The sequence below is a fragment of the Suncus etruscus genome, chromosome 3 (assembly GCF_024139225.1).
Source record: "Suncus etruscus isolate mSunEtr1 chromosome 3, mSunEtr1.pri.cur, whole genome shotgun sequence".
NCBI lineage: Eukaryota > Metazoa > Chordata > Mammalia > Eulipotyphla > Soricidae > Suncus > Suncus etruscus.
The window spans coordinates 143,739,028-143,759,389 of record NC_064850.1 but is presented as its reverse complement, the minus strand read 5'-3'; the positions used below and the strand labels follow the sequence as shown (position 1 = coordinate 143,759,389).

The window sequence follows — 20,362 nt, the reverse complement described above, 5'->3', positions numbered from 1 at the left end:
TCTGGGGACCATATGGAATGCTGAGGATCGTACCCAGGTTCGTCCTGAGTCCGCCACATGCAAGGCAAATGTCCTACCACTGTGCTATACCTCTGGGCCCTGAAGACAGTTCTGATGCTCTTCATTTCTGTTGCCCTATGGCATTTGAATAACAGCTCTAATAAATAGTTTCATGTATCATTGAAAAGACTAAGAAAACCAAAATGAGTTCATTTATGGCTTAGTATGATTATTTCTCAGATTTATTAAACCTTGATAATTTTAGTGAATAGTTTCTTGTGAACTTGACTTTCCTCTTTACAAATAATTTGATTTGTCTTGTTTTGCACAATGAACAATTTTCTTACAGCATATGATTTTTTATAAAAAAGGAGAATATAAAATAATTTACTTTTTTTTTTCTAAAAAAAGATAACTATTTTGCTTTCAGAAATTCTTCAATGTTTTGTGTATATAAGAAAAGTGTAGGATATACTACATTCATATTGTGGAACCCTCAACATGGGTTTTCATTTTATGGAAATGAACTATCTTCCAGAACTAGCTTTGAAAATAATTCAAGGAGACCTCTATGACTTATATGACTCATTGGTAGAAAGCCTGCCTTACCAGCATGAGCCCCTAAGTTTATTTCCTACACTGTCCCTCACCCCCCACATAAAGAAAGAAAATAAATTAGGAAATAAACTTGGAATTAAGAAAAATTTTGTTTTAGAGAAAATTATAAGAGTGTGAGGGTTAGAGAGGTAGTATGGCAGGTAGAGCACTTGCCTTGTATGCTGACCTGGGTTTGATCCCCAGAATCCCCTATGGTCCCCCAAGCACTGGCACATGTGATTCCTGAGCTCAAATTTACTCTTGGTGCTGAGTAACTCCTGAGCACCACTGGGTCTGGCTACCAGCCCAACCCAGCCCAACCCAAACTGAACCCTAACCTCAACCCCAACCCCAAACAAACCCCAACCAAAGCAAAAAAGCCATCACCCCCATACAAAACCCAGAAGAATCATATGAAGAGCTATTATAGTGGGTAGGAGTTTTGAATGATCCAGTTTTGATATCTAACATCTCATGCTCCCAAGTGAGGCCCAAAATTAAAAAAAAAAAAATTAAAGTATTTAGTGGGGAAAAACCCACAACAAACAGCAACACAAATTTTTCCATTATATTTGTAGTTCTTCAGTTCCCAAACTCATTTTATCCTCTATTGCCTTGTCAGGGAAGAAAAATAACTCAGTGTCCAATAAAGATACACCCTTTTTAAAATTTTTTAAATTTATTTTAACATTTATTATTTTGGTTTTTGGGCCACACCCAGCAGCGATCAGGGGTTACTCTTGGCTTTGTGCTTAGAAATCATTCCTTGCAGGCTCAAGGGACCATGTTGGGTGCTGGGAATTGAACCTGGGTCCGTCTTGTGTCAGCCACATGCAAGGCAAATGCCCTACCGCTGTGCTATCACTCCAGCCTGGAAACTCTACCGTGTTTTTTTTTTGGTTTTTGGGTCAGACCTGGCAGCACTCAGGGGTTACTCCTGGCTCTACACTCAGAAATCGCTCCTGGCAGGCTCGGGGGACCATATGGGATGCCGGGATTCAAACCACCGACCTTCTGCACGCAAGGCAAATGCCTTACCTCCATGCTATCTCTCCGGCCCCCAAAATCTGCCTTTTTAAGGTGAAAAAAACAAAGGAATTCCCACAATTGCTGCAGACTATTAACTACTCCCTCTTTTACTGTTCCAGTGCCCTCCATGGGGTAGTTTGAGAAACACTGTTCTTTCATTGACTTTTCCATTGACTTCATTAGTCAACAAATAATGCATGCAGAAAAAGTTGGTATGTTGATAGTATTCCTTGTTATTCCTTGCTCCCCCACTGGTCCTAAGGGACTAAATTCACTCTCCATGTTTCAAATCATGTGCTCAGACTTTAAACCATTTCCCTGACTTAAAAGTGAATTTTTTTAGTACTTAAGATTTGGTAGGAAATTGCAAAGTATTTTATAGTTTATAGTCTTTTTTTCAGCCATTATAAAGTATTATATTTCAAGTTCTTAGTCTATTATTCTTTTTTTTTGTTAAAACTTAATATTCCCAATACATTTTGAGGTAAGATGGTAACTAAAATATGTAGAGCATATTCTTAATTAAAATAATATTGCCATGATGATTTTCTTTTACTTTTCTTAACTCCTTTTGAAATTATAGGTGAACAAAATGGCAACAGAAATCCTGGTGGATTGCAGATCGGTGATTTGGTAAATATAGATCTTGACCTAGAAATTGTACAGTCTTTGCAGCACGGTCATGGAGGATGGACTGATGGCATGTTTGAGACTTTAACTACAACTGGAACTGTTTGTGGCATTGATGAAGATCATGACATTGTAGTACAGTATCCAAGTGGCAATAGGTTGGTAATGACTAATTTTTAATAATGTAAAATTAGGTCGTTTATAAGTGATAAAAGCAAATACTTCTTCCAACTATCTTGTAGATAGTGTTCAGCAAGAATAAAGAATTTCTCGGGCCAGAGCAATAGCACAGAGGTGGGGATTTGCCTTGCATGTGGCCAATCTTGGATGGACTCCGGTTCAATTCCTGGCATCCCATATGGTCCTCCTGCCAAGAGTAACCCTGAGTAATGCCAGGTGTGACACAAAAACAAAACAAAACACACACAAAAAGATAACTTCTCCCTGCTTCTATTTTGTATTGCCTTAGAGTCATAGCAATAAAGCAAGAAAAAGAAATGAAGCCATAAACTAAGTGGCTTAAAACTTAAAACAACAGAAGTTAATTCTTCATGGATGGCATGAGTTTATGTATAGAAAACCTAAGGCATTTACTAGAAAAATATTATTAGACCTGATAAATGAGTTCAGTTAAGAATTTCAGAATAAGAAGAGCAATTTAGGAAAACAAAATTATATATATAAAATATATATCATTTGTAATATGTATAATATAAATATAACATGCAATAATATATTAAATGTTTTGTTTTTTGGGTCACACGCAGCAGCGCTCAGGGGTTCCTCTGGCTCTATGCTTAGAAATCACCCCTTGCACGCACAGGGGACCATATGGAATGCCGGGATTTGAACCACACCCTTCTGGATGCAAGGCAAACACCTTACCTCCATGCTATCACTCCAGCCCCTATATTAAATGTTTTATGTTTTTATATATTTTATAGTATACTCATGTTATACTATATTATATAATACATATTATATATAATATACGATAGTCTTATTTTTGGTTTTGTTTTTGGGCTATATCCAGCGGTGCTCAGGTTATTCCTGGCTCTGCATTCAGGGGTCATTTCTGGTAGTGCTAGGGGGACCATATGAGATGCTGGGAATTAAATACAGGTCGGCTGCGTGCAAGGAAAATGCTTACCTGCTGTGCTGTTACTTTTGCTGTGAATTATATTTCTGTATACCAGCAGTGAATAATCTGAAAATGAAATAAAAAAAATTCTGTTTAAAGTAAGTAGCATTATGAGGGCTGGGGAATAGTATAGAGATTAGTATATTGCCTTGTATATAGATGGTTATGCTTTGATCTCTGGCACCACATATGATACCATGAGCATTACTAAGAGTGATCCCTGAGTGTAGAGCCAGAAATAAACTCTGGATACAGTCAAGTATAGCCTAAAAGAAAACAAAATGAAAAACAAAGGGGCATTACAAAAATTAAAATACTTAATTTAGCTAAGATTACTTAAAACTTGATACATTTATATACTGTACCAAAACTTGTATATTATACAGAATTGTTGGAGAAAATATTTAAAATAAATGTAAAGATTTGGGCCCGGAGAGATAGCACATCGGCGTTTGCCTTGCAAGCAGCCGATCTAGGACCAAAGGTGGTTGGTTCGAATCCTGGTGTCCCAGATGGTCCCCAATGCCTGCCAGGAGCTATTTCTGAGCAGACAGCCAGGAGTAATCCCTGAGCAACACCGGGTGTGGCCCAAAAACCAAAAAAAAAAAAAAAAAAAAAAGATTTACCATTTTTATTTATAATCAGACAGTTTTATATTTAGATTATGCATTGGTTTCCTAGGGTTGCCTTAACATACTCCCACAATCTGAATGATTTAAAGCAACAGAAATTCTTTGTTTTTTTCTTTAACTTCCATCCACCAGACTTTCTAAGTTCTTTCCTGCAAACCCTACCCCTTACTCATCTTCCTTTTTTTCCACTCTCAATTTTTTTCATTCTCGATCCTCCCTGTACTTGAGGGTCAAGGGTGATCTAGGCATCCTCCCCCAGAAATATATTCTTTTCAGTATTCTGAAGAGATTTATTATTTTTTTTAGCTTATCGATGCAGTCTTTTATTCTTTCTAGGGCCTTGTGATGCTATGAATCACCTAAGTCACCCAGGTGGACTTGAGGCTCTCCAGGATCTCATTCAATACTATAGGGGTGGGGCATGTGGTGCTGGGGACTGAATTGAGGTTTGCATGTGCAAGGCAAAGTGCCTTAACTCCTCTACAATCTCTCCAGCTCAGAAGCGCGCGCGCGCGCGCGTGTGTGTGTGTGTGTGTGTGTGTGTGTGTGTGTGTGTGTGTGTGTTTGCATGTGTGTGTGCATCCATATCCAAAAAAACAGTTACAGGTCATGAGCTTGTGAGAAGGAGGCAAGCAGAGTGACTGCAATTGTATTGAGATATACATAATTCACATATCTATAGTGTATATATAATTCAGTAACTTCTTTTTCACCTAGTTATTCAATGAAGGACTACAACCTAGTTTTGTTTTCATTACCACAAGAATTCACACAAGCTGAATTATTATTTGCAGACTTCTTTATTAGTCAGAGTTAACACTGGTCCTATATTAATATGACATTTGAGTTCTTCTCTTCAATTTGTCATCAAAATGTTATTACGTGCCAGTGAGGTGCCGCTAGAGGTAAGGTGTCTGCCTTGCAAGCGCTAGCCAAGGAAGGATCGCGGTTAGATTCCCCCTGCGTCCCATATGGTCCCCCCAAGCCTGGGTCAATTTCTGAGCGCTTAGCCAGGAGGAATCCCTGAGCATCAAACGGGTGTGGTCCCAAAAGCCAAAAAAAAAATTTGTTATTTATTAAGTACTTAAGTATTAGCAGTGATTAGTGCTAAGATTTTAAAGAGCACTAAGACAGGTTCACTCACTAGGGCAGGAAAGTGCTATTTACAAAATGAATAGATTGAATAAAATACTGCCATGTTCAGTCATTATATGATTCTAGTAAATTTTGGAACATTGGAATGAGATATAGGACACTGATTGTTAAGGCTGGAAAAATAACTTTGTATAGTAGACTTTTGCTTTTAAGTGAAGCAGCTTTTATTTATTTATTTTTGGGGGCTATAACCAGAAGTGCTCACAATGCTTACTCCTGCTTTATGCTCAGAAATTACTTCTGGCAGGTTTAGGGGATTATATGGGATGTTGGGGATCAAACCCAGCTGTGTGCAAGGAAAACGCCTTCCCCACTGTGCTGTTGCTCTGGCCCAAGGCAGTTTTTATCGAGTGAAACTTACTTCAAAAGATGTGAAGGGAGAGAAAAATAATATTACATATTTAAGAGGTCTCGAACATGATATTCTCCAGAGTAGAAAATGCAGAAAGAGAAATATGTTCTTTTGTTTTTGGCACCATATCTATTGATGCTGAAGAGATTATTCCTGACTCTGTGACTATGAGTGCTAGGAATCTAATCCAGCATCTGAGCTTATCTGAAGTGCTTTAACTTTTGAATAAATATATATTATTACTACTTAAGAAATTATTGTATAGGGGCCAGAGAGAAGTACATAGGGAGGGTGCCTGCCTTGTTACATGCTGACCTGGGTTTGATTCCTGGCATCCCATGTAATCAGTCCCCTGAGCACTGCCAGAAATAATTCCAGAGTGCAAAGCCAAGAGTAACCCCTGATCATTACTGCATGTGGTCCCAAAACACAAGAAAAACATTTATTTGGAGACAATGCCAAGCAGTGCTGGGTTCCATAAGAATCTTAAGCCAGGTCCTTGCACATTCAAGGCAGGTATGTGCTCTGCCATTTGGACCACATTTGTAACTTCTGCAATAGCTTAAATTGGGGGGCTGGAGCGGTGGCTCAGTGGTAGGGCATTTGCCTTGCACGCGGCTGACTTAGGACGGACCGCGGTTTGAATCTCCGGCCTCCCATGTAGTCCCTCAAGTCAGGAGTGATTTCTGAGCGCACAGCAGGAGTAACCCCCTGAGTGTCACTGGGTGTGGCCCCCCAAAAAAAACAAAAAAGGGTTTAAATTTATTATTATTATTATTTGTTTTGGGTCAGTGGTGCTCAGGGCTTACTCCTGGCATGCTACACAGGGATCAGTCCTGTTGGTGGTTGGGGGACTTTATGGGATGCCAGAAATCGAGCCCAGGTTAGCCATGTGCAAGGCAAACACTCTACCTAATATGCTATTGCTCCAGCTCTTCAATTTATCACAATTATGGGATGTGTTGGATTGTTTTTGAGCCACACAAGGCAGCACACAGAATCTACTACTTACCGTTAGTTTCTCAGGGAACCCTCTTGTGCTGTGCAGCAAACCCAGGGCTCCTTTAAGAATCTTGCCAATTCCTCCCAGGAGATACTCTCTTGTTTGTTTGTTTGTTTGTTTATTTTTTTCCACACCCGGTGGTGCTCAAGTGCTGCTTCCAGCACTGTGCTTAGAAATTGCTCCTAGCAGGCTTGGGGGACTATATGGGATTAAACCTGGGTCCATCCCATGTTGGCCACGTGCAAGGCAAACACCCTACCACTATGCTATCTCTCCAGCCCTCATTTATTTATTTGATGGAGGCATGGGTCTACACCTGGCAATGTTCAGGGGATTGCTATTGACTCTGTTCTCTAGGTTTGTTCTTGGAAGTATTTGGGGACCATATATGTGATGTTGGAATTTGAACTGGAATCAGTCACTTGCAAGACAGATGTCTACCTTTTTAAAGCCCTGTGCTATCACTTTAACTCTTATTACATTGTTTAAAATAGGTACAGTAATTTTCACAAATATACTCGCTACTGAACTTTTTCTTCTTTCTGTTTTTTTTTTTTTTGTTTGTTTGTTTTTGGGCCACATCCACCGACACTCGGGAGTTACTCCTGGCTATGTGCTCCTGGATTTGGGACCATGTGGGATGCCAGGTATTGAACCAAGGTCTGTCCTGGGTCAACCGCGTGCAAGGCAAATGCTCTTACTACTGTCTTTTTTTCTACTCTTCCATTTTATTTCTCAATTTTTCTATTTTTTTTTTTTTTTTGGGTTTTTGGGCCACACCCGGCTGTGCTCAGGGGTTACTCCTGGCTGTCTGCTCAGAAATAGCTCCTGGCAGGCACAGCGGAACATATAGGACACCGGGATTCGAACCAACCACCTTAGGTCCTGGATCGGCTGCTAGCAAGGCAAATGCCGATGTGCTATGCTCTCCAGGCCCAATTTTTCTATTTTTAAATATTTTTTCAATAACTTTGCTTCCCCTTATCTTGAAACAAATGTATTATGATCAGTTATGCCAGTTATGTGATGCATTTTTTTTCAATAAAATAAAAAAATGAAATAGGGTTTATCCATCAGTTTTAGGTGGTCCTGAGGGTCTCATCTTCATAGTGCCACTCTTTTGCTTGGACCCAGCAATGAAGTACTAGAGTTGGCAGTACTAGAGATCCTCCAGGATGACACTTAGGGCCTTACACATGCTAGGCATGTATTCTACTGCTATCTTCCTGATCCCTATGACAAATTTTTATTTTTTGGGGTCAGTCACCATTTTTATTCACATTAAACAAAGTAAACCAGTATATTAATAATTGTAGAAGTTTTGTGACAGAAAATAATTGACTTCTTACACCACCAATTTCACCACCATCTAAATCAGGGGTCTTCAAACTCAAATTTACCTGGGGGCCACAGGAGACAAAGTCGGGGTGATCCTTGAGTGCAAAGTCAGTAGTAAGCCTTGAACATATAAATAAAACAACTAAAACAAAATAAAACAAAACAAAACAAAAAAAGATTCCTCTAGGGCAGGGCCACAAAATGTACGGAGGACTGTTTGCAGCCCGCGGGCCACGAGTTTAAGACCCCTGATCTAAATCCTTTCCTGAAATTTGCAATAATAGATCAAAGCATTGCATAAGACAGACATTCAAAATTCTTGTTTCTGGCTATAAATTTTTTTGTTTTTGTTTTTTGGGCCACATCGGTGACGCTCAGGGGTTACTACTGGCTATGTGCTCAGAAATTGCTCCTGGCTTGGGGTACCATATGGGATGCCAGGGGATTGAACCGTGGTCCGTCCTAGACTAGTGCTGCCAAGGGAGACACCTTATCATTCCGTGTCACTGCTCTGGCCCCTTTTGACAATTATTTTTTAAGGTACATAAATCTAGATAAAAGTATATGATGAGGTTATAGATGACTCCTACATTTGAATAATAGTTATAAAAATAAACCATTCTGGGTCAGAGAGATAGCACAGCAGTAGGCCATTTACCTTGCATGCAGCTGATTCAGGACAGACTGTTGTTTTATTCCTGGCATCCCATAGTGTCTCCTGTGCCTGCCAGGAGCGATTTCTCAGCACAGAGCTAGGAGTAACCCCTGAATGCTACTGGTTGTGAACCAAAAAAACAAAAAGCCCATTCAGAGTGTAATTATAATTACATTACCCCTTTTATAGGTTGATAGGTTTTGTTGTTTTGCAACTTTTAAGAATAACTGTAGAGGTGCTTGCATCGGCAGCACATATACTAAAATTGGAACTATACAGAGATTAGCATGGCCCCTGTGCAAGGCTGACATGCAAATTCGTGAAGCATTCCATATTAAAAAAAAAAGAATTACTGTAGGGGCTGGAGAGATAGCATGGAGGTAGGGCATTTGTCTTGCATGCAGACGGACGGTGGTTTGAATCCTGGCATCTCATATGGTTCCTGAACCTTACAGGAGCGATTTCTGAGCGGAGAGCCAGGAGTAACCCCTGAGCGCTGCCGGGTGTGACCCAAAAACCAAAAAAAAAAATTACTGTGTTAAAATTGAGTACATTTACTAATTTTGAGTTTTGGTTTGATCTTTAGGTGGACCTTTAACCCTGCTGTTCTCACTAAAGCAAATATTGTTCGAAGTGGCGACGCTGCTCAAGGTGCAGAAGGAGGCACCTCACAGTTTCAAGTAGGTGATCTTGTACAAGTATGTTATGATCTGGAAAGAATTAAACTTCTACAAAGAGGACATGGAGAATGGGCTGAGGCTATGCTCCCAGTAAGTATACATAAAACAGTTTGGACTAGAAATTATACAGTGTTTTGATTATAAAAAAGACCAGTTATTTAGAAACTAAATTAGATAATCATTTAGAATCTGTTTTCTAGGGCCTTTTAGTTTTGTATACTTCTCCCCTGTTCATCTATGTCTCAGCCTCTTCATCATACTGTGTTGCTCTGTTCCTTTTCTGTGCAGGCAGTTCTTTTCCTATTCAGTCTCATTACTGCCTGATTTACTTCTCTCCTCCTTCATTTGTCTAGTATTCCCTCTTCTAGTCTTCATTTTCCAGTTCCTCCCATGACTCCAGCTTTTTATGCTTTATTCCCTACTATATTTTTGTATATAAAATTCAGATTGTAGGATAATATATTATTGTAGACAATAAAACATATGTATAGACGTCATTTCAAGCTTCATATGTATAAATGAATACATGTATAGACAATTTCAAGCTCTATATAAATCAAAACTTATGAGACAGTTGAAAATTTGAACATTATAGAGTCTTGTGATGATTTGTTGATAATTTAGGCAGGTTGATAATAATATTGTAGTTATTTTTTTAAAGGAGTTAATGCCAGACATATATTTTATAGGTCAAGCACTTACATGGTATATTTGAGGTCATGGATTCAATACCAGGCACAGAGTTGGGGGAATGAGAGAGATAAGGAGTTGTATGGGCAGGATAAAATAAGGGTGATGAGTTTAAAATAATCATTAAAACTGGTCGATAGTTACATGAGGTTAGAAAAGTGGACAAGATACACTTTTCAAACATAGAAAAGTAGACAATAAAGTAAAATGTAGACCAGAAAACTTTTAGACTAACTCTTGAGCATCACTGGATGTGGCCCCAACCAAAAACGTTTTCTTTTAGAGATGATATTTTTGCTTTTGTTGTTGATGGTGTCTGCTTAGTGATGCTCAGGGGCCTTGGCAGCCACTCTTGCTGATTCTCAGTCAACCAAGCTGATGTTTCATTGTGACAGCTCGAGGATGTAAGAGGTTTAAGTTTGTGACTACTTGGGCTGTGCAGTGCTGGGAATCATCTTGAGTCAGACCCGCAGTGCTTGAGGGTCCTCTATGGCCACACCCCTTAACGCTTAGAGGACATGTACATCGTGGGGCTTGCTGCATGTATAGCCCTATACTCTCTTTGCACTCCTTAAAGATGGATCAAAGGACTGGAGTATGTGCATTGAGCATAGGAGACTGGGGTTTGATCCCTTGCACTTCATAGTGTCCCGGTCATTGTGTCAGTTGGACCCCTGAACATTGCTGGAAGTAACTTCCAGACAACAAAAGATACTCTATATTTGTAACTAATAAACCTATTTTAGAATAATGAACAAAATATAATTAATACTTTACATGTGAAAATTAATTACTAATTTTTGTGTTATATACAGTAAACTTGGAAACATAACTATTTTCTTTTGTAAAGACTTTAGGTAAAGTTGGCCGAGTGCAACAAATTTATTCTGACAGTGATTTAAAAGTGGAAGTTTGTGGAACATCTTGGACATATAATCCAGCAGCAGTATCCAAGGTGGCATCTGCAGGATCAGCCATTAGTAATGCATCTGGTGGTATGTTTTGTATTGTACTGTAAAAGTAATATGGTTTATGTTACAATGTATGCTAATTCCCTGATATTCATATGTAGGACAATTCTATATTAAATATTTATATATATAATAGTTTCATAAATAATATACCTTTTCTTGAGTGCCAAGACCTCTGTATCAACCTGCCACTTTAACATTCTACTTACTCTTCAGTCAGTTTTTGTTTTCTGTCAGAACTGTCACTTTCTTTTCTTATTTACTTATTTATTTTTATTTTTGGGCCACATCCGGTGATGCTCAGGGGTTACTCCTGGCTACGCGCTTAGGTGGCTCCTGGCTTGGGGGACCAATGAGACACCGAGGGATCTAGCCGTTGTCCATCCTGGGTCAGCTGCATGCAAGGCAAACACCCTACCATTGCACCATTGTTCGGCCCCACTTTTCTTTTTATTTTTAATTAAATATATAGATATTATATAAAATTATTTAAGCACCGTGATTACAAGCATGATTATAGTTGGGTTTCAGTCATAAATATAACATCCCCCTTCACCAGTGCAACATTCCCACCACCAATGCCACCCCCCCACCTTTCCAACCTCTGCCTGTATTTGAGACAGGCATTCTACTTCTTTTCTTTTTTTTACTTTTTGGGTTACACCTGGCAGTGCTCAGGGGTTACTCCTGGCTGTCTGCTCAGAAATAGCTCCTGGCAGGCATGGGGGACCATATGGGACACCGGGATTTGAACCAACCACCTTTGGTCCTGTATCGGCTGCTTGCAAGGCAAACACCGCTGTGCTATCTCTCCGGGCCCGGCATTCTACTTCTTTCACTCATTTTTTTCTAACATTATTGGTAGCAGTTAGCTCTCTCCCAAATTTTTTTTAAATATCAGCCATATTTTTTCTCCTGTAGTTTACACATGCAGGATTGATTACACATGCAATAATGAGTTCAAATCGTCTTGACATATGAATAGGCTAGATGCTTTTGTAGGTTCATGATGCGAGTCTTTTTTTCTTCTTTTTTAGCTTTATATGCAAACTCAGTTATTTTATAGCATATTTTAGCATATTTATAGCATATTAAAATTACTGTTTATACATGGTTATCCCTAAAAAGAGGTTGAGCCACACTATCAGTGTAAAAATAAAAATATTGGGTGACTTATAATTTTGCGTATATGTGTTATGTGTATATATATTCTGTAATTATATGTGTGCCTTCAGATATTATAGAGATAATTGTTGAATTAAAGCCATTAATCTGTAGTATTGAGCTCTGAGAGTCTGTGGTAAACCTGAAAGAAAGTTGGTATTAATATGAGACTTTTAGTGTGTTTATTTATAGCATCTTTTATTTTATTTTATTATGGGTCCTACCCGTTGATACTCAGGGCTTAATCCTGGCTCTGCACTCTGGAATTACATGTGGTAGTGCTTGGGGAACTGAATGTGGTTTCAGGGATCAAACATAGGTTGGCTAAGTACAAGCAAGTGCTCTCCTTTCTGTACTATCACTCCAGCTCTTCTATTCATAACATCTTTGATATGGCTTTTAAATATTGAATTGTTTTTCTAAAATTTTGACTTGAAATACATGAATTGAAGAAAACTGGGAATATGTGGGGCTCCAATTTAACAGTAATTATAAGTTGCATAGGTTGAATTATCAATAGCACAAAAAGAACATTAATGATAATATTACAAATTTATGAATAATGCCTGTTTATTATTGATATTCTCCTATGATAGTAGCTTTGTTTGATGCTTTACAGAAAGACTATCCCAACTCTTGAAGAAATTATTTGAAACCCAAGAATCTGGTGATCTCAATGAAGAATTAGTTAAGGCTGCTGCCAATGGAGATGTTGCTAAAGTGGAAGATTTATTAAAAAGACCAGATGTGGATGTGAGCATTAAAAAATTATTTTATAATATACACAAAAACAGAATAGTATGGGGATGGAGAGATAGTTAAGCGGTAGGGCGATTGCCTTGCATGTAGCTGATTCAGGACGGACTGTAGATTGAATCTCCTGGCATCCCATATGGTCCCCCGAGTCTGCCAGGAGTGACTTCTGAGCACAGAGCCAGGACTAACTCCTGAGCGCCGCTGAATGTGACCCCCCCCCCCCCAAATAATAGTATGAACTTTACGCTTCAGCAAAAACGTTGATTCCATAATTACTAGGATGTAGCCACTTGTGCTTCATCTGGTTTTTGTTTTGTTTTTGAGAGATCAGCTGTTCCTCAGTGGTTATTTCTAAAAGATAATGACATTAATTTGACATTGACTAACAATTTTATGATCAAATTTGCATTTTGATTTTTATTAGTGTTGAGTAAAATTTTATTAGTTTATGTCATCTTATGTCTAAAAATATTTTAGTAAATATTACAAACATCTTTTTGCCTTTTTAAAACATTTAAATTTTTTCTCTCTGTTTATTTTTTTTGGTTTTGGGTTTGGGCCACACCTGGAGGGCCAGTCCTGGATTTGGATTTGCTCCTGGAAGAGGTTGGGGACCATATATATGTTGTGCTGGGCATTTGAATTGGAGTCAATTTTGTGCATAACAGTGCTTTAACTATACTATCTCTCCAACCCCTAGGATATATTTTTAGAAAAGGGAAATAAATCCTTTGTTTTGTTTTGTTTTGTTTTTCCCTGGCTGTGCAGGCCTGAAAGTTTAAGGATTGCTTTGACTATTCAGGGGATGGGGGGGGGGGGCGTGTTTATTGTTTCATACAAATTTCAGGATTGTTTTATTTCTTTGAAAATGTCATTATAAAACATAAAACTTATAAGGCAAAAAATCCATATAAGAATGGCATTGAATCTGTACAGTGTTTTGGGAAGTATTGCCATTTTGTTGATATTAATCCTCCCAATTCATTAGTAGGGCATGTGTTTCCATTTTCTTATGTCCTCTTTTATTTCTTTTTTTTTAATTATCTTTATTTAAACACTGTGATTACAAATATAATTGTAGTTGTATGATTACAGTCCTGTAAAGAACACCCCCCTTCACCAGTGCAGGATTCCCACCACCAATTTCCCAGATCTACCTACTCCCCACCCCACCCACACCTGTACTCGAGACAGGCTTTCTTTTTCTCTCATTCATTCACATTGTTATGATAGTTTTCAGTGTAGTTATTTCTCTAACTGCACTTATCACTCTATGTGGTGAGCTTCCTGTCATTAGCTGCACCTACATGGGAGGATGGGGGGAAGTAAGGGTTGGGACTGAGGCAGTAAAATATTAGAAATGAGTTTTGTAGGGCAGTATCAAGGTCCCAATACAAGATGGATATTATGGATATATAGAATATATGCACACAATACTATCAATATGAAAACAAAAAGAAAACATTTCCACTGACTGTCCTAACATAAACCAGTGCTAGAACAGCCTGCCCTCCCCCAGAGCGCATTCCCATTACTGTAGGGAGAGATAGGGGGAAAGCCTGTTGACCCCTATAGAGTCCACCTAGACTGGTGCCCAGGGAAAGACTGAAGTCCAGGGGAGAAAAACACTATACCTGGCAAGAGCTGGTCTCCAGAATCAAGGAGGAAACCGGAAGCCAAATGTCTGCCTGCCCTCCTCCGCATGCACCTCCCCCCTGGAGTACAGAGGGAGGGGGTAGCCAGAGGACCTCTAAGAGTCCACCTGAACCCACTTCTGGCCATCTGAGCTGGCACCCAGGGAAGGCCTGGAGTCAGGGGAAAAAAGAGAGTCCCGGAGAGATAGCACAGCGGCGTTTGCCTTGCAAGCAGCCGTTCCAGGACTAAAGATGGTTGGTTCGAATCCCGGTGTCCCATATGGTCCCCCGTGCCTGTCAGGAGCTATTTCTGAGCAGACAAGCCAGGAGTAACCCCTGAGCACCGCTGGGTGTGACCCAAAAACAAACAAGGAAAAAAAAAAAGAAATATTTCTCCCTAGCCTGGGGAGAGCTGGGAAACTCAGGGTGCCCTTGGAGATCTGTTTTGGAAACTGGCACTCACTTCTGACCCCAGATGATTCTAAAGAACTGGAGTGAGGACTTTGCATGGGAAAACCTTGGCTTTTTTATCCTGTGTCAGACTTGCTGTATTGTCACTCTATTTCCCTAAATTTCATAGAATTTAAGAATGTGCTAGATTTAAACCTTCGCTATAAGTATATATTGACTTACTTGAAAATTCTTATCTATTTTATTTTTTAGGTAAATGGACAATGTGCTGGTCACACTGCTATGCAAGCTGCTAGTCAGAATGGACATGTTGACATTCTGAAATTACTTTTGAAGCAAAATGTTGATGTCGAAGCAGAGGTAATTTAAGCTTCCAAAAAATAATGATGGGTATGGGGGTGCCCTCCCAGCATTTATTCAGCGTCTCAGGGGCCACCATTCCTGATTCTTGACCAATTGGGCTGGTGTTTCAATACAAGAAACAGAGAATGTGGTGTGTGGGCCCTGTGATAATGGGTACTATCCAGTCAATTCTTGTGGTCAGTGGTTTCCATTCCATATCTGGTTCTACTCTGATACTTCTATGGTTGTGCCCAGAATACTTGAGGTACCATGCCGTGCCACAGATTGCATCACAGTCAGGCAATCACCTTACCTTCTGTTATGTCTCTCTGGATCCTTGAAAACTTTTAACTAAATATAATTTTCTGAAAAATAGTAATTCTTGGTGCCGGAGAGATAGCACAGTGGTAGGGTGTTTGTCTTGTTTGCAGCCGATCCAAGACGGACAGTGGTTCGAATCCCAGCATTCCATAGGGTACCCAGTGCATGCCAGGAGCAATTTCTAAGTGTAGAACCAGGAATAACCCCTGAGTGCCTCTGGGTGTGACCCAAAAACAAAACAAAAAAAAGTAATTTTTTGTCTTGAAATGTAGTCTTGAAAGGGTCTTCTGAATGAAAAGAAATTTTAAATAAAGACCACTTGAAGGATTTCTCACTTTACTCTGTTACCTCAGAATTAACTATAATTGAAGTTCTCTTATACAAGTGGAGTTAACTTAATTGTAACTTATAGCAACAGTTTTAACTATAAGTGAAGTTAGAAATTGAATTTTCCTATACTAGTAGAAAACCACAATGTTGTTAAATTCAATTGGATCCATGTAAGAGTTGTATTGAGAAAATTGAGGGAAGGAGAATATATATATATATAAAAATATAAATATATATGTAGACATATATGTATATGTGGATTGTTACTAGATTTTATTTTTGAATACTTTCTATGTTTATCTTACAAAGAAACATCTAAATCTGAAATGTTTTTTTTTTTTTTTTTGGTTTTTGGGCCACACCCGGCGGTGCTCAGGGGATACTCCTGACTGTCTGCTCAGAAATAGATCCTGGCAGGCACGGGGGACCATATGGGACACCGGGATTCGAACCAACCACCTTTGGTCCTGGATTGGCTGCTTGCAAGGCAAACGCCGCTGTGCTATCTCTCCGGGCCCTAAATCTGAAAATGTTTATCTAAATTTTTTTCACCTTATTGTGAGTATTTGATGATTTTATAGTTAATGCTTATTATACACTGTGTGTGTATAGACTTAATTTAGAATTTTTTTGGGGGGGTTTTTTTTGGATCACACCCGGCTGTGCTCAGGGGTTACTCCTGGCTGTCTGCTCAGAAATAGCTCCTGGCAGGCACGGGGGACCATATGGGACACCGGGATTCGAACCAACCACCTTTGGTCCTGGATTGGCTGCTTGCAAGGCAAATGCCGCTGTGCTATCTCTCCAGGCCCAATTTAGAATATTTTGTTTTGGAGATGGGCACCATTCTGGCAGGGACTGTCCCTGCCTCCTCGCTCAAAGAGTGATGCCTGGTGATATTTGGGTAGCCGTATATGGTGTTAAACTAGGGTCAGTGGTTCTGTAAGTTAAACACCTTAGTCTCTTAACCAGGGTTGGCGAACATGCGGCTCCCGGCCAAAATAAATGCGGCTCTTTGCCTCTTATCATTATTTTGTATACTGTGGCTCTTTGCCAAGTTTGGATTTTGTTCTGCTGCTTCTAAGGAGGGACCTCTGAGGAGAGATCTCCGAGCGCGGAGTCCCACCCCTAGGCTGCATCATCCCATCTCCCATCCCTCGGAAACAGCTGCACGGGCCAGCTATCGGGGGACCTGTGTGTCACATGTTGTGTCACATCTGGCTGTTAGTTCTTAGTGTGGAGGATGCAGCACACCCTCACCATCACTGCAGAATTTTTACCCTCAAAATGGCAAAATGCCATATGTGTTTAATATATTATTGTTAAAATTAACAGTATTTGCCGGCGTATAAGATGACTGGGCGTATAAGACGACCCCCTAATTTTGCAGTTAAAACATAGGTTTAGGCCTATATTTGCTGTATAAGACAGAACGTTCCTGTACTGCAACTGTATGTAGCACAGTGAAGCCAATCACAACAAGCAAAGGTTCAAAGGTTATACTGTAATAGACTTCCTCTCTGACTCTGGCCAATCTGAGCAGGCTTTTTACAGTGTAGATTCGGGGACAGAACATCGTCTAATTTGTATGCATCAAAAGACTGCTTGGATTGGCTGAGTTAGGCGGTATGAGAGCCTTGCAGTGATTGGTGCAGGATCAAGTTGGAAAATACGTTTTGCCTTGCAGTGATTGGTGCAGGATCAAGTTGGAAAATACGTTTTGTGGCAATATTCAGATAATTTTCGTTTAGCAGCATATTGAAACATTTTTCGGGATATACTCGGCGTATAAGACTGATTTTCAGTTGACTTTTTTTTGTTTCAAAAGTCATCTTATATGCCGGAAAATATGGTATATGCTTTTGTGTGAGTGTCTGTTTTGGCAGGTCACTGCATGGTGTGGCTCTCTGACTCTCACAGTTTAAAATTTTGGCTCTTTGTGTCGACTTGTTCAACACATGCTCTGGGGACCCTGTGTGATACTGGGATCAAAATGTTGGCCACAGAGAAGAAGGTGTGTTAATTTTTTTAAAATTGAATCACCATGATTTAGAAAGTTATTCACAATTAAATTTTAGGTATACAATGTTAATAAGACTAATTCTTTCACAATTGTCCACTTTCCTCAAGCAGAGTCCCTAGTTTCCCTCCTGCTCTCAGCCTCTGCGTGGTTTAAAATACTTCGCTGATCATACTTAGTATTTTACCTCCTTTCAGCACCTAGATCTTTTCCAGAGTGACCACTTCCCTCTATCATTGTCATAGTTGTCCCTTCCCTGACCTACCCTCACTCAACCTACCATGGCTAGCTTCCTACAGTTGGACCAGTTGTCCTTCATTTCTATTACCATTGTACATTAATTATTCCCTACTATATATTTTTTTATACTCTGCATAGAGGAACCATGACTCTGGAAAAAAGCATATTTATTTCTTTTTTTGGATTTTAGGTCACACATGGTGGCGCTCAGGGGTTACTCCTGGCTCTGCACTCAGAAGTTGCTCCTGGCGGGCTCAGGGGACTATATGGGATATCGGGATTCGAACTGGGGTCCGTCTTGTGTTGGCTGTGTGCAAGGCAAACGCCTTACTGCTGTGCTATCACTTTGGCCCCAAGCATATTCATTTTTGGGTGTTCAAATTTGAAATGTTACAAGGAAGAAAGGGATTGCTTAAGTTTTTTTTTTTTTTTGCCACACTTGGTAGTGTTCATGCTACTTCTGCCTCTGACTTGAGATCACTTTTAGAGAGCTTAGGGGATTGTATGGGGTGCCAGGGATCAAACTCAGGTCAGCTACATGTAAAGCAAATGCCCTACTCTCTACTGTTGCTCCGAAGTCATTACTTTTATCATACTGTTCTTCAATTGCATGTAGCAATTGTTAAAATTTTTTCTTTTTGGTATGAACAATTCTGTCTTCTTGATTTAGTGGAGACATTTATTTACCTTAGCTTTCTGTCTTTATTTTTTTTTTGGGTTCAAGTCATCATTTAATTCTTCAAAGCAGGTTAATGAATCATCATCAACTGCACATTGTTTCGGAAGCTGATTTATAACCTTATATGCACCTACGAGATTCAACAGTTTAAAAATAAATTCCGGGCCCGGAGAGATAGCACAGCGGTGTTTGCCTTGCAAGCAGCCGATCCAGGACCAAAGGTGGTTGGTTCGAATCCCGGTGTCCCATATGGTCCCCCGTGCCTGCCAGGAGCTATTTCTGAGCAGACAGCCAGGAGTAACCCCTGAGCACCGCCGGGTGTGGCCCAAAAACCAAAAAAAAAAAAAAAATTCTAGTGTGGGTGGCGACAGGCTCCACCCGTGACAAACACAGGTGCAAGGTTTATGACAGGGTAAACGGATGCTTCCGACAGCAGTGCAGGCACACGATTATTTAAGTCAGACGAGAGACAAATATATATATATATATAAAAATCTGTAGATTTCAGTAAGGTAAAAAAATAAAGCTATATAAACTCATCCTTAGATATGGTTGTTTTTTTTTCTGCAAAAGTAGTATCAGACTTTCACAATACTCATGACACCTTCATTCATTAAAGTTTTGTTTTCCTCGGAACGATGCCCATGTCTGCCCCTGCCTGCTTCCCTGCTACGAGTGCCCAGCGGGGCTCACCACGGACAGGCCGGGTTGGGCCAGGCTGCTCCCACGGAGCGCAGGGACCCATGGGTCCCCATGTCAGTGCAAACTGAGATCTCAGTGGCTTGAAAGAAAACGCAGAAAGTGCCAGTTTCGGCGGGGAGGCCTCCCTTGGTGGCCGTGAGCCGAGACCAGCCTCAAGTTGCGCGACACAGGAGCGAACATGGCCAAGTCCCAGCAAGCCGCCAGCGATGGAGACTATTCCCGCCAGTCAGTCGGGGTGGGGGGTTGGGGTCTGGGGTCTAAGAGAGGGGGCCAAGGGGCTAGGCCGTGGAACCCCAAGGAGCAGGCAGGGAGGGGGTGTGTGAGAGTGGAGGGAAGGCGGAACTGGAGGCTCAGTCCAGCCCTGCTGAGGGTTTAGGGGACTCTTGAGTGCCGGGACGTGCTTTAAGGCGAGTTAAGGCAATAACATTGGCTGTCCTGGGACTGGCACTTCTCCCAAATCCAAACGATGGCCCAACGGACGGGCCCGTTTCCTGAAAGGCTGCTCAGGGACGGGCCCTCGAGACAGCACAGCTCCTCTCTGGCACTCAGCTATGATGATGACCTGGGACTGGCAGGAAAGGCCTCACCCACTGCCCTCGTCAGCACATTCAGGGACTGGCCGCAGGCGTCATCCTGCCCCATCGTAGTGTGCGCTTAACCTGTCGGGCCCATCCTCAAGCAGCGCAGCGGCACGTCTGAGAATGTAGCGGTCTTTTTGGGGAAGGGTATGCACGCACGGAGGGAGGATCTGGCCACCCCCAAAGCCCGTCCCTAACCCTCACCGCACACCCGACCCTTCTGGGACACTCCTGGCTGTTGTGGGTCCCCTCGGCTGGTCACGGGGGCTGGAGGCTCACTGCGTTGCCCTTGCGCACCCCCTACCCTCTTTG

General features: G+C 40.7%; 1 protein-coding gene and 1 non-coding gene across 2 annotated transcripts in view; both read left to right on the top strand.

The window, feature by feature from the left end:
• The window catches only part of MIB1 (MIB E3 ubiquitin protein ligase 1), a 130,738-nt gene that overhangs the window by 37,146 nt on the left and 73,230 nt on the right, over positions 1-20,362 (top strand). Inside the window, exons 6-10 of the mRNA XM_049769999.1 lie at positions 2,210-2,414; positions 9,119-9,302; positions 10,753-10,897; positions 12,657-12,790; positions 15,091-15,198. Coding sequence (XP_049625956.1) covers positions 2,210-2,414; positions 9,119-9,302; positions 10,753-10,897; positions 12,657-12,790; positions 15,091-15,198 — 776 coding nt within the window. The remainder of the gene's footprint in view (positions 1-2,209; positions 2,415-9,118; positions 9,303-10,752; positions 10,898-12,656; positions 12,791-15,090; positions 15,199-20,362) is intronic.
• LOC126004770 (U6 spliceosomal RNA) lies at positions 8,768-8,871 on the top strand. The gene has a single exon (XR_007494026.1). It is a non-coding gene; the product is annotated as a U6 spliceosomal RNA (small nuclear RNA).